This window comes from Microtus ochrogaster, unplaced genomic scaffold, assembly GCF_000317375.1.
Source record: "Microtus ochrogaster isolate Prairie Vole_2 unplaced genomic scaffold, MicOch1.0 UNK8, whole genome shotgun sequence".
Taxonomy (NCBI): Eukaryota; Metazoa; Chordata; class Mammalia; order Rodentia; family Cricetidae; genus Microtus; species Microtus ochrogaster.
The window spans coordinates 657,260-671,700 of NW_004949106.1; the positions used below are offsets into that span (position 1 = coordinate 657,260).

The window sequence follows — 14,441 nt, forward strand, 5'->3', positions numbered from 1 at the left end:
AGAGAGAGAGAGAGAGAGAGAGAGAGAGAGAGAGAGAGAGAGAGAGAGAGAACCTTTGATGTCTTGACGATCAAGAGCCCTGGCTTAGGGACCAGACTCTTAAATCATGTGGCATTTACTGGCCCAGATAAAAAAAAAACTCTCTTGTGGATCAGCGTGTGTACTAAGAATGGCGGGCTTCCAAAATCAGCCTTCACTTTTTTTTAAGGGTAATGTTTGGAAGGCTTCCTGTAAGAATGGACAGATGGAGTATTTCTAGAAGGAGCAGCTTAATGGTTTTCCTACCCCTCCACCCCCAAATCACTAACTGGTGTTCCTTCCCCAGAGCCCAAGTTCACGCTGAGGGCAAAGGGAATTAAGCAAAGAGGCTGAACCTGCAGCTAAGATTAGAGAACTGCCAAGGGCCTAATTTTAGGTCCTCGCTGCCCCAGCTGATGGCCTGCGCTGCTGGCTTGGCCATGGGGACCACAAGCGCGGCCATGAGCTGGTGCCGGCTGGGGAGAACTGCTCCCCAGCCATCTGCAGAAGCAATTAGCTTGCCGATGGGTGTGTTTTGAGAGAGGGAGTACCAATAATTTCTCCTTCAACAAATGTTTCTTCAGGTGTTCAAGAGTCAAGGAGGGACTTGGCAGACGTTCCCACAGGCCCAACCTTCTCACATTGACGCTCCCCACCCCCCCACCCCCCTTAGCAGGGATCTCCACCTGGGAGCTAATCCTGGAATTCCTGGGTTTCCATGACAAATCACCTTTGATCCGGTTCCTAGGACTCTAAACGTACTGCCACAACCCAGGGAAAGTGTGGCTGGAGCCCCGGCTTGATGAAAATCGGCATAGATTGATGGGGACCGGCCTTTGATTTTGTGGGGAGTTTCACAGGAACCTTCTGTGGGGATTTGGGCTGTCCTCTGAGCTCCACTTCTAGGTTTCATGCTTAATTGTCTTCTTCAGAGGCCAGACAATAAGAGCTGGCATCTTCCAGATCAAAGGGGAAACAGAATATATTGTAAAGTCACAACTCTCTTATCCTGTGACCAGAAGAAAAGCAGAATAGACTGATGTAAATATAAGTCCCTAAACAAGCCCATGCTGAAAATGCTTCCAGAGAGCAAAGTCTCTCTAATTTCAACACAGCAATTCTTCTCACACACCGCTCTGAAGAACGCATCTTATTTTCCGCACAATTCTCGTGCCTGCGGCAGCCCATCCCAGCAAAGGAGAATTTTCTGTCCCTGCAGGTTGGGAGCTGGGCTTCTCCGCTGGGATTCTGTCTGCAGAGCGGGCTGTTAACAAGGGCTCTTTGCCAGGGGCAATGAAAAAGCAGGCTGAGGCGGTGCCTTGCCCAGGGAACGCAGCCCTTAGTGGAGGATGCCCCATAGTCAGGGCCACTGCAGCGAAGGGACACAGATTGCTTGGGGGCTTCTATCCAGTCTCCACTCCAATTTCCCAGCTCCTTTGCTCTTCCCGCCTGCTTGCCTCCCATCTTAACGTGGATCTGTCTGTATTTCTACACCTGCCCTAAGCACACACACACACACACACACACACACACACACACACGCGCGCGCGCGCGCGCGCACACACACACACACACACACACACACACACACACACACACGGTGGCACCCCTCTTCCCTGTCTCTTGGTGCTGACCCTTTCATCTTCTCCCTCAGGGATTCGAGACGTCGCTGCAGGAAGTGCCTGTCCACCGAGGCAGCAGCCAGCAGAGCCCCGTGGCTTTGACAAACCTCATTTAATTGGGAGGAAGCCAGGAGAATTTGAAAGAACTGAAACATCCACGAAGCTCCTTTTATCAGGCATAATTTAAACTCTGCATGGAAAAACCCCTATATGTATAAAGAAAAGTCAACTTCCCTCCTGCTGTGAGCACTCCTCATCTCCCCCAGCACTGGCAGGCTCCCGCAAGATTCTATCTTTTCATTTTTCTCAAAGTGTCAGAGTAGATCTGGGCTCCTGAGGCAGGGTGAACAGAGAAGGAATACAGATTGTTCTTTCTCGCCCTTGTGGATGCGTGCGTGCGCGTGTGTGCGCGCGCACACACACAGACACACACACACACACACACACACACACAGACACATACACACAGACATCTTTAAATAGTGTGTGCTCCAGAGTCTGTTGGTTGATAACTTTGCTTCAGATTTCTGGGGAGAATCAAAACCCAAGTTCCTAGGGACACACCAGTTTGGAGAGTGATGGCTGCTTCTTCACTAAAAAGCTGGTGCCCGTAAAGGCTTGAAGACGCCAGCCGTTCTCCAGTGCCCAGAATAACAGACTCCACAGGAAGCTAACAGGGAACATTTCTTTAAGGAGAGAGATGGGAGTGGGTGTGTGCGTGGCCGAACACGCACACGTATGAGTTAGGCATTGAGAAGGAAGGACTGTAGGCCCAGATTGGAAACGGGGGGGGGGGGGGGGCAGAACGGGTCAGGCGGCGTGGGCACGTGGGGCATAGGTGCCAGGAAAGTGGTGGGTGCTGTGGGCCTCCTAAAATGCCCTTCGTCTGACCCTTCTCTCAGCCTCCTTGCAAAACCCTCGGTAGATTCACCGCCAGTCCTGTCTGCCTCTCGTGAATTATCCTCGTTTCTCCAGAGTCGCCTTTAGCACAGACAGCCCCTACACATCTGTGGCGTATTACAGCAGATCTGAGCTGTTCTGATATGATTTGTGCTAATACATGTACAGGGTACCCCATTTCCTCTTCACCACCTTCTCTTCCTCCCACTCCGTAAGATCCTCCGGGCCAAGGACAAGCCTCTTGTTTTCCTCAACTTTTTTTTTTTTTTATAGCAATTCATGTGTTCTTGACACTTAAGGGCAGCTTAATAAATTCTAATGGCTGCCTCTCCTTACAGGGTTAAGTAAGATATTAACCTCGCCTGCATGGTGATGGTTATTTTTAGAGATCTTAAGTGACTTTAATAGTAAAATTCCTCAATAATCTCCAACTAAGAAATTTGTGCTGTTTCACAACAATGTCTAAGATCCCGGGAAGCTGCATTTAGGAAGCCTGGCAGTTGGGCCAGGCTGTACCTATCTATGCCTCTGGGCCATTAGCTCTGCACCCCAGTGCACCCCATCCCCACCCTCACCCCACTTCCACCCCAGCCCCCTCTTCCCAGCCTGACCCTCAGGCCTTCCGCTCAGCTTTCTTTTCTTTGGCTTAGGACTTCAAACGACGGTTTTCCATTGAATGTGGATATTTTCAAAGAAACCTCACCTAAGGATACTCTTCCCCAGCCCGCCCTAAACAGCCCAGGCCTTGACCGCACACCACCCACATCCTCCTCCTGGCCCTTCCTGGCCGCATTCTGAGAAACTCAAGTAGAGCTCCTGCCATGTGACCCCCCTCGGCAGATTTCAGATTTGGAAGATGACTTCAGGCGCAGGCGGCCAAGGCTGGTTTCAGGGTAACCGGTGTTTGCAGTGGGCGCCTAGCCTGGGAGGGCATTTCCCTTCCCCCAGCACCCAACCTCCCAGCTTCCTTCTCCGGCATCGTGTTACCAATCAAGAAGGGCCCATCTCTCCTTCCTGACATATCCATGTCACCTCTCGTCTTACTCTCTGGAAGGGAGAAGCAGCTTGTTAGAAACTTTGGTTTGGCTTCTCCTGGCAGATGCTCACTGAAGCAAACACCTCAGAGGCAACTTTCATCTCTGCCAGCTTCCAGGCAGAAGCTTGCGTGTGGGAACGGTTTGCATCACTGCAAGGAGGTCCCTGTCACCTTTCTCCACCCGTGCTTCTGGGTTTTAGAGACTCTTACTCGAAGCTCAGTGCAGACTGGGGTCCCCTTGCTTCTTGCTCTCTGGAAAGCAAATTAACCTCTGACTTCACTTCTGCTTTGCAAACGCTATGATTCTCCAGCGTTGGGGAAAAACATGTAAGATGAGGTTTGATGCCGATGCGCGTGCACACGCATGCACTTACCATCAGGAAGCTGGTACAGCTGGGATGGCAGGACACGGAAATAATCATGCATGAGGGCTTCCTGTGCCGAGACACGGTCCCTAGGGAAGCCTTTTAGCATCTGGGAGGCCAGGTCTTCAGCTTCAGGAACTCCACTCAGCCTAGAAAAGTAAGAAGGAAGAATCGGAGTTTCTTCAAAGGCTGCTGTTTGGGGGTAGGGGGGAGAGGATAAAAACTGAAGACTAAGTGACAAGGCCACTAGGAGGAAGGGAGACAATGTCAACCTTCGCCTCCACCGTGTCACTGGGCCTATGTGCACGAAGGACACAGATTGGTGATTGCAGAGACAAACACAACAAAGGCTTCTTCTTGCAGGGGGACTATAGCTCCGACCAAGCAGAAAGGCCTAGTTGGCTGGATGTTGCAGGCTCTGGATACCAAAGACAGGAAGCATGGAGTTCTGGGGTGAGGGTAGGGGTGGGACAATCTGGAGATTGTCTTATTAACAGTCTTATTACCGGGGATTCTGAAGCTCAGCCCCCGGTTTATCAGATAAGACGTTTCCTTGATTCCCCTTGAGACGGAGCTGGGCAGTGGCAATAATCAAGCACCCAAGTTTTGCAGAAACTCATCCTCAAGATGAGCGGCTGCGTTTACTGGGCAGCTCTCGCGTGTGAACAGACGGCTCTGGGCGGCACGAGGCAAAACTGACCCCTAGCAGAGTGCAGACACTCCCAGAGCTGTCCCACACAGGCATAGATACAACCTCCTCTAGTCTGCAGGTTTGAGTTCTGGGCGTCAGAAGGTCTGGCCTTGGGGAGATGATTCGGTTACGGAGGAGAAGCCTGCACCACTGGCTCGATACCCTCACCGAGTGGACGCTGGGGAGCCCTTTGTTTTTTCTACCACATGAAGAGGCATGCCAAGGAGGCATGAAGAACAGAGCCCTCATCAGACGTTAAATCTGCTGGTGCCCTCGTCTCAGACTTCCCGGCCTCTGGAATGTTCTTGTTGGTTATAAAATTATCCAAGGTATTTTGTCATCCCAGGCTGAATTATCCGTCTAAACTACTATTTATTCTAACAGCCTGCATCCCTGACCTGGGACAGGAAGATGTGGTTGGGACTGGAGCCCGACCTTCTGCGTTGAGTGGCACGGCCACAAATGAATCGGTCAAACAAAACCTAGAGGGGTTTGCTTGATGTCAAAGCCACACATCAGCATGGAGGAAGGAGGAGCGTGTGCCCTCTTGGACAGGCATGTTACAGGGATGCTGGAGCGCCTGTCCCGTGGTTGTGGTTTGCCTAATTTTTGCAAGAGATTTGCATAAGAAACGTCTGGGTGTCTGATTTCTACAGCATAAATCTGTTTCTGCAAATGGGTTATTGGTCTTTAAGTCCACAGACGAGATAAAGAAATCTGGAAATCCCAGGGTAGTGGGCATGAGGGAGGACCGGTAGGTCCACATGCTCTGCCCAGGCTTGACAGTAGCTACTGACCCATCATCACTCAACACACACAATGCATGGTTCTTCTCGGAGGAATGAGGTAAGGTTTAGTTGCCTAGCACACCCCGCCTCTGTGTCTAAGGCTCTCCTGCGCCCCTTGTTGCTACTGACCCTCACAGTAGGGGATGAGACTGCCTACCGTAAGCTCATCTGGGTACCGTGCTTCCCCTACATCCATAGAGAGGGGAAAGTGTAAGGCTAGAGGGGCCACTTCTCTAACGCTCTCTCTTGAGGATGCGGTAGACACCCACAGTAAGAAACATCCCGTCAGCAGAAAGCTGTCCTAGCCTTGTCTGTCAATCACAGCAAAGCGATTGCCACTGAACCCCAAGGTCCGTTTCTGGCCCCCTGCACAATTCCATCCCACCTCTGTAGGAACTGTACAGAAAGGCTGGAGATACCCCAGCTCTTCTAGATTCGCCCAACTTGCACCTGAGTCTGTTGAAACCCTGTACAGCAGATGGATCCTAATTCCTCCACTTGCCTTCTGGCTGGCCCTGGGCCAGGTAACCTAGTTTCTCTAAGCCTCAGTTCCTTCCTATTTGTCACCAGAATGTCACATTAAGAAGGAATGTACTATGTAGCCCCCAGAAGCATACGGTGGGCACCTACCCGACATAACGTCCCTTCTCCACAGAGCTAGGGATTCTCTCACGTGCTAACACAGGCCAGCACTGCCCAGTAGAACTTTCCACAACAATGGAAATCATTTATTTTTCAGTCCGATACGGTCGTTACTGTCCCTACGTGGTTACTGAGCCCTAGGAATATGGGTAGTGTCATCGAACAACTGAACTTTAGGTTCAGTTTGGAGCAGTTTCCGTCTGAGAGCCGTGGACGGCTCATGGCGACTGGATTAGCAATGCTCCAGGTATTACTTCTTGCTCCAGGAACCAAGCAGAGAAAAGACAAGTCTGAGCAAAGGCCAGAAGCGCAGGAATGGGCAGAGACAGTAGGTGACTTGTGGCCAGGAGGGTCAAGTGACACAGAGAATTCCTGTCCTGCTCAGAGCTAAAAGAAAGAGACTAAAAGGACATGTGACAGTGGCAACAGCAGCAGCGTAGAGTATTAAGCCGCTTTGTGGTTTGGAGTGTTTTTAAAAAGTCAGTTGTGGAAGGGAGGGGAGCTATGGAGCAGCATGGAGATCCAAGTATCTCTAAGCTAGGGCTAGGGTGCCCAAAGCGTCCACAAGAGGATGGCTGTCCTTTCTTTTGTTAGTGTCTTAGCAAGATTAAGTTGATTTCAATCTCAAAGTTGAGACTATGAAAAATGGCCCTGCCCTGCTTAGAAAATGGAGCTGACCCAACCCCTACTTAAGGTCTCAAAAACACCTCGTTGATATTCTAGGGACTCCAAGGAGCCCTCAAGGTTAGGCCGAAATTCCTGCCAGCTTTGACATAGTTTCTGAAATGAATACCTTAAAGTCAGTGATAACTAAATCTAAAAAAATGAAATAAAAAATAGTGTGTTTTTATCTGCCAACGCCACTCAGTTAAATGGCTTTCAGTAAAGATAACTTGCCTGGGTGGTGGTGGCACACACCTTTAATCCCAGCACTTGGGAGGCAGAGGCAGGTGGATCTCTGAGTTTGAGCTCAGCCTGGTCTATAGAGAGAGTTCCAGGATATCCAGGGCTACACAGAGAAACCTTGATTCAAACAACAACAACAACAACAAATCAGCAAACAAAAAATTAAAATGTCACTATAACATGATCAATCGACAGTCTGCTGTGTTTGCTCAGCGGTAATTGTGACTGGAGTTTGCACACCCCAAGAGCTGTTATAAACAACAGCTCCTGGGATCATGCCTCAGAAAATAATGGGGTTTAAGGCATTCCGTGCTTTGGACGCAGAACATGTGAGCACCTCGGGGGCCTTGCGTTTCCCAATAAGAGATCCCCTGGTAATCTGTGGCTCTATGTTTATTTTTGTACCCCTTATTTCACTTTCAACTTTTAAAAGTAAACAAAAAAATTGTACGTATGGGATAATCAAGCCACATTTGGTTAGATTAAACCACTCTGCATATTCAAAGACCAGAATTCCAGGGTTCAGTTGGGATCTTGGCTGGGAAACTCTCTGCTCTCCCCACCTGCAAGAGTGTTTTTCTTTGACATCCGAGCTCCTTCCCCCGGCCTCTGATGTTTCCCTTGCTGCCTTTTTTGCCTCCTCACTGGAGCAAAAAAAGAACAGAGCCTCTGCTAATTACTCTCAGATCAAATAATGCTGGTTATTGTGATTGGTCATTGTCCGAAAACACTGAGTTCTTCTTCGCCCAGAAGCTGCCTGGCTAGTTAGCTAGCTATTCCCAGAATGTCTCTATTATCTGTTTTACTTTGCAAAAGAAACCAGGGATTTGTTGAAAGCTGGTCTGCCCTGGTCTGAGCTGAGACCGCGTTGAGAGGGCCTGGGAAAGCATGACCTCCAAGAATCAAGCTCCCCCTCCAATGGCCACTCCGTGATGTTATTTGGTTTCTGTCTGTCAGAGAATAATAAACCCACTAGGTTTTCTTGGAGGCCAACACTCCTGCTCTTGGGGCCTGGGGCATGGCTGAGGGGCACAAAACAATTTTAATGACCTAACTCACTGAAAGTAAAATGGTTCCTAAAGAAAAACCAACACCCTCCCAGGGGGGGCTGGCTTTCCCCAGAGGCATCTTTCTGCTGGGGGCTGGCGCTCAGTGCACTGAGGTACAGGAAAGCCTCTCTCTTCTCTGCCTCTAAAGGAAAGAGAGCAGGTGCTTACCTGCTCCACACAATCTGCAGTCTCTGAGGCTTAGGCAGCGGGAACCATTCTGGGGAGCACACACAGAGAAGCATTAAAACTGAGAACAACCCGCCAATCGGTTGCCAAAAGTGTTATTAAAATTCCAAATACTCTTCTTGGCTTGGAGTAAAAGAGGGTTCTAGAACCAGGCAAACTCACAACTGACCTTTAAGGTCTCCTCTCGGAACGTTTATGAGTCGCTGAAAGCTACTACTAAACATGAATTTTGTGTTCTCCAGATCCCCGTGTTAAAGTCCTAGGACGCCGTGTAGAAAGAGAGCCCATGTAACATTCTCGCTAGGGTGGGTCCTAATAGAATTATGGTGTCCTCATGGAAAGGGAAAATTTGGATGAAGAGAGAGATCTATTACAGAAGCTGACACGATGCAATATGAGACCGGCTATCTCCAAGCCAAGGGTAGACTCCTGGGGAGGTTCTGCTTCGTCCTTAGAAAGACCTTGCAGACTCCCAGACTGGAGCAGGCAACGAGGCATTTCTGTTATTCGAGGGTCTCAGCCTGCGGTCGTTTAGTATGGCAGCTTTTACAAACCAATGTGGCTAAAACTGTCAGTTGAATTAACAGACATATGACATATTGTGTGTAGAGTGTGCGCCAAGTGCTAGAGAATACAAGAAATCAAATGAAACTCCCTTGCCCTCCCGGAGTTTACAGTTCACCTCGGAAAATAAAAGGACATGCACACGTACATGCACAGGCGCACATGAGTGTGCACACACACATATGCATGCACACGCGCACACGTGTGCATGTGACACATGTGCCCAAACACATACACACAGACACACATGTACACGTATGCACACATGTGCCCAAACACATACACACAGACACACATGTACACGCATGCACACATATGCACAAACGCATGCACATGGGGACACACAAGTGCGCATGTACGCACACGCGCACACAGAGGAAAGCAGTCCAGTCAGCTGGGCATGACGGCTTCACAGCTAGAACACTGGAGAGGATGAAGCAGGAGGATTGCCATGAATTTGAAGGCGGCCTGTGCTACAGAGTGAGTCCGTGTCTCAAACAAACCGAAATGAAATTGGCTACCACCACCATCACAACAACAACAACAACAACAAAACATGTTGGTGGGGCAAAGTCTCGAAACTCAAATAAGGGGACTAGAAAGAAGACTCGGTCGTTAGGCGTGACAACTGATCTTTCCAAGGACCCGCGTCGGACTCCCAAGGCCCCCAGCAGGTGGCTGTCAACCTCCTGTATAACTCAGGAGAGCTGATACCTCTGGCCTCTGCAGGCACCTGCAGTCATGTGCACACCCACACATAGATACACACAGACACATAATTAAAAAATAAAAATAACCCTTAAAAAAAAACCTGAGAATTTTTTTTTAAGTAAGGGGGGGATGTATAATTTGATACGCTATTTGTGAGACAATAGAAGCGAATCTCGGCTCAGATAATTCAAAGCCAAGCCGAAGATGCCTCTGTGGGTAAAGGCAAGCCTGACAGCCCATGTTCTATCCAAGAATCATGTCACAGCTGGGTGTGGTGGTGCACATCTGTAATCCCAGCAGCCCTGCAGTGAGATGGAAAGCAGAGACGGGAGAATGGTTTAGAAGCTATCACGGCAGCTAACCTGGGGTATACAGAGTATCAGAAATAGAGAGTCCCCGGTCTAGGAAGGAGGAAAGCCAAACCCACTCCCCCAAAGTTGCCCTTTGACCTCCGCACATGTGCAAACACACACACACACACACACACACACACACACACACACGTCTTTGTGAGTCACCCAGTACCGGTGCTGGGCACTGAAGTCCCAAGACACCTAAACACATGAACGTACACATACCTGCATATACACAAAATAATAAAAGCAAATCTTTAGGGATGGCAGGATGGCTCAGTGGTGAAGCAAGATCCAGACAGCTCATGTGCCTATGACGCCAGACCAGGGGGTCTAGCGCCCTTTTCTGGCCATCGAAGACACCTGCACCCATGAGCACATTATTCCCCCCAACAAACACACAATTAAAAAGATACAAAATCACATTATTCACCCAACAAACACACAATTAAAAAGATACAGAATCACACCATTCCCCCCAAAAACACACAATTAAAAAAATACAAAATCATATTATTCCCCCAACACAATTTAAAAAATACAATCAACCTTTAAAAAAATCTTTTTAAAGCTTTAAAATTCTAAGATGCCCAGTAAAAATAGAATGGTATTTGGAGCACGCTATATTACTTATATTTGGATACACAAATTTCTTTTGCTTTTTGTTCTGACATTAGCATCAACCCCAACTAAAACCAAAACGAAAAGGGAGTTTTTTAACTTTAGAAATAATTCAAGTTGGCTGAGTTAGCACCTAGCTCTCCTCAGGAGGGTCACCCCAAGTTCAGGGGCTAAACAGGGAAACTCTGTTTCAACAAACAAACAAATAAGAACTAGTAATTCACTTCTCAGTGTGGGCACCTGCCTACGGTCCCTGCACTTGGCAGGCAGGAACAAGAAGGTGGAGAGCTCTAGGCTCGTTTAAATGGGGCCCAGACAAACAAGCAAACTGAGAAACAGTGATTGAAAGCCCTCATGGACGTATGGACCACAAGAGAAACTGGATAATATCAACCGATGCTTCTCAACACCCCCACCACCAGGTCCAGGGATTGAACTCGGGTTGTTAGTCTTGTACAGCAAGTGGTTTTATCTGCTGAGCCATCCCACTGCCCTAGAAGTTTTTTTTTTACTTTTATTTTATTTTATGTATAGGAGTGTTTTGCCTGCATGTACATATGTGTACTTTGTGTGCGTGACTGGTGCTCACAGAGACCAGAAAAGGGCATCAGATCCCCTGCAAAGGGAGTTACAGACAGTTGTGAGCTGCCATGTGGATGCTGGGAGTCTAACCCAGGTCCTTGGAAGAGCAGTGTTCTTAACCTCCGAGCCATCTCTCCTGGTCCAGGTCTATTTCTTTACTGTGTGGCTTAGTAACATGACCACAAAATCGCAGTTCAAATCTCTCTGCCACTCAGGGGCTGTGGGACTTGAGGGTAGGGAGTGGGGATTGCTCAATGTGTCCAGTGAAGCAACAGAAAGTTTCCAGAACTGTAAACGGGAATCATTTTTAGTTTCCGGAAAGATTAGATAAGGCCTCTGGCATGTAATTCAGACTCGAAAAGCTGTTGGTCTCCTTGCCTTTCTTTCCCTTCTTCCTTCGGATCTTGAACCTTTTGTTCCTTTGGGAGAGGAGTCAGAGTCCAGCAGGGTAGGGTGGCTTCACCTGCAAACCTTATAAAAGGAGGCAGCCTGGTTCCACCCCCTAGAGAGTCTGCTTTAGCAGGCCTGGGACAGGTCACACAATGGATGGTTGTTGTGCTGCTATTATGTCTTTAATAGGCTCCAGATGTCTCCAGTGAGGCTGATTGGAGGACTGCTGATCTAGCCAAGAAAGCGGGGTCTAGCACTTGCCAGTAACTGGACATGCTTCCCTGAGCTTCACTTCCTTCTGTGGCAGCGGCAACTTGAGAGAGGCCGTGGTGAGGATTCCGCTAGTCAGAGTACAGCAAGGTTGCAGAAGGCAACCTCACAATCCTGCTTAGAATGTTTCTTTCAAAACAAGAAAGAGAGATTGTGACCAGGGCAAAAGGGGCTCCCAGGAATTCTAAAACGGATGCCCTTGGACCCCAGGAGAGAGACATTTTGAACTTGAACTCTCTGGTTCTGCACAGATGACATCCTGACTCCTCCCACATCTATTCCGGGGCTACATCAGCAAAGCAGCTGGGGTCAGCTGGGGAGCCACTGGGCAGCAAAGCCAAGTCCACGGCCTGTTGGTGATCTACCCTCCCACTTGGACGCTGACGCTCACGTGGTGGATGACCTCGTCTCTCTGCCATTGATTTTTCCCATTAAGTTCCGAGTGATCAATGAGAGAAAGGTTCACAGACACACAGGCATTGTACCATTTCAAGAGGGTCTGTTTCTCTGGCTTCGGTGGCTTCTAAAAATACTAGGTCTAGAGGCGGCAGGCTTCCTTTCTCCTTCCAAAGATGAAGTAAATCATTAGGACAGCTCTTCCGCCACCTCCTTTCTCAGCAGCTTTCTTCAAGAGAGCCAGCTCTTGTTTGAGTTCAGTTGGAATCCAAGGCTCAGGGAAAGCAACGCCTGGTTTCCAAAAAGTGCGCTGGGAAAAGTCGAAGGTTTAAGCTTCCAAGTGAAGTTGGATTTCAACGTGGGCGGAGCGGCTGTTTGCTTTCCCATCAATGGTTAATAGAAACTCATTTCACAACCTTTAGTCGCTAGAAATTTGTTGGTTGATCAATTGATAAAACGTCGCTTGGATGTTTTGAGCCTCTGCTCAGGGTATAACCTTTTCTGGTTCCTAGAGTCTTGCCGCGGCCGCCCTAAGGTTATCTTAGACTGCAGTCTACTGAACTACACCCCTGGAATTTCCTGAACACCATGCATTCTTGAGATATCACGTATTTATATAGTTGATAATGCTGCTAGCCTGATGTCGCTAATCTCAAGTAGCAATGTTCAGAGTGTGCCGTAAAAATCTGTAGTTCTCTCTCCTCCACCCTCTCCTGCTCACCCATTCTGGATACCCCCTCCCCCACATCCTCGGGCTGCGGACTGTGGGTTTCACTCTTCCTCCTGGAGCTGGCAGGGAAACTTGCTTAGTGTCTGACCCCAGGACTTTTTTATCAGGCTTCGGGGATCTCTGGGAGGAGACACCTTCAAAGGCTCTAAAAGTCAGAGCACACCTGAATGAGGCTCCCCGGCATTTGAGGCTCACACTCCAGTTCGCACATCTGGCTTGCCATTCACGTAACCCTGCAACAAAACCTCCTGGGACTGTAAAGTGACCCCACCCTCTGAGGCCTGGTCCTAAGGTGAAGGGGGGGAAGCCAGGCCTGACGCATGGGCTTGGAAACCCATGAAGAAATCCCGGTGGTCAGGACTCTCCCCATTCTCGGGGGGTCAGGACCCCCTGGCTATGGTCTATCCACTCCCACAAATGACAGTTTGAGCTTGATCACACTTCACAGTGTGTGTTGCACTTGATGATGCGGCCTTGGACATTTGCCACTCACTGCCATTCCCAGCCAGCTGTGGTCATGTGACTTCTGTGGCATTGTTATTAATGATTACCTCTTCGTCCTTTCAAGTCCTTCTGGCTCTTTCCTCTCAGTTCCCAGAATCCCTTCCCTGTCCTTGGCCTGCTGCTTCTTGTGTGGTTAGGGTCAGCCATGGCGGTCTCTAGGCTTCCCTTAGCTCTTTAAGCGTACCCTGTCCCAATCTGTATTTCTAGATTGGGGTCTTTCAAGATGGTTTTTAGAAATCTGTTTCTCCCTGCCCCCCCCCCCTTTATCAGCTGTTCCACTGAGAGGGCCTCTCTTTCTCCCACCATTGAGACAGATTTTTTTTTTCCCCTTCACGATTCAAATCTGATTAATTCCAACTTCCTGACTTCCTTCTGGAAGGTCTTCAGAGGCGCCCTTCTCTCCTTATTCCTTGATACCTCTCTAGGGCTGACACCTAATTTGTCTTCTAGGATTTAGAGACCATTGCCTCTGCTCTTACCCACCATGGATTCAATTCTGCATTTTGTTTCCCAAGCAATTGTTTTTATAAATTAATCCCTGCTGTATCGACCTTCCTGCTAAGAAACTGCCCTGTGCCCACTGTTTGTTCACAGACTTAGTGACTGACAGGCACCTCCCAATCGGCCCCATCCACCCTTCAGCCTCCATGGAACCAACATTCTAGACGTTATGCCAACCAGCCGAGTCCATCTGCCTCCTGCTCCCAACGTCTGGAGCTTTGGTCTGGTACATTGGTTCTTGCTCACCTGAAGAAAGCCACTCTCCTCTGTCACCTTTCTGGTGACTACGTCCGTAACTCTTTCTCAGGAAACCATTTTTGGGTACCTCATATTAAGAGTGCCTTTTCTAGAATTCCTAAAGACCCCCAGGTGACCCTGCTGCTGTACGCTCTCCCGTATAACTGGCTCGCTTCCCCGTTTCCTAGACGATATTCCTGGAAAGCAAGAATTCACGCTACAGTCGTTGGTCGTTGATTTTTCAGAGCTAAGGCCCACCTTTAATAAATACTTGCTGGATGAATGAGAAAAGTTGGCATTTGGATTACAAAGTAGAAATGAAATAAATGTACCACCTCTTACTTGCAAAACTCCCTTGAGTGTCTAATTTCTGTCTTTT

General features: G+C 48.8%; 1 protein-coding gene across 1 annotated transcript in view; it reads right to left on the reverse strand.

Annotated features, from left to right (window-relative positions):
• The window catches only part of Cdk15 (cyclin dependent kinase 15), a 74,217-nt gene that overhangs the window by 11,810 nt on the left and 47,966 nt on the right, over positions 1 to 14,441 (reverse strand). Inside the window, exons 11-12 of the mRNA XM_005366330.2 lie at positions 8,186 to 8,234; positions 3,951 to 4,090 (exon numbers count right to left, since the gene is read on the reverse strand). Of these exons, the coding sequence (XP_005366387.1) occupies positions 3,951 to 4,090; positions 8,186 to 8,234 (189 nt within the window). The remainder of the gene's footprint in view (positions 1 to 3,950; positions 4,091 to 8,185; positions 8,235 to 14,441) is intronic.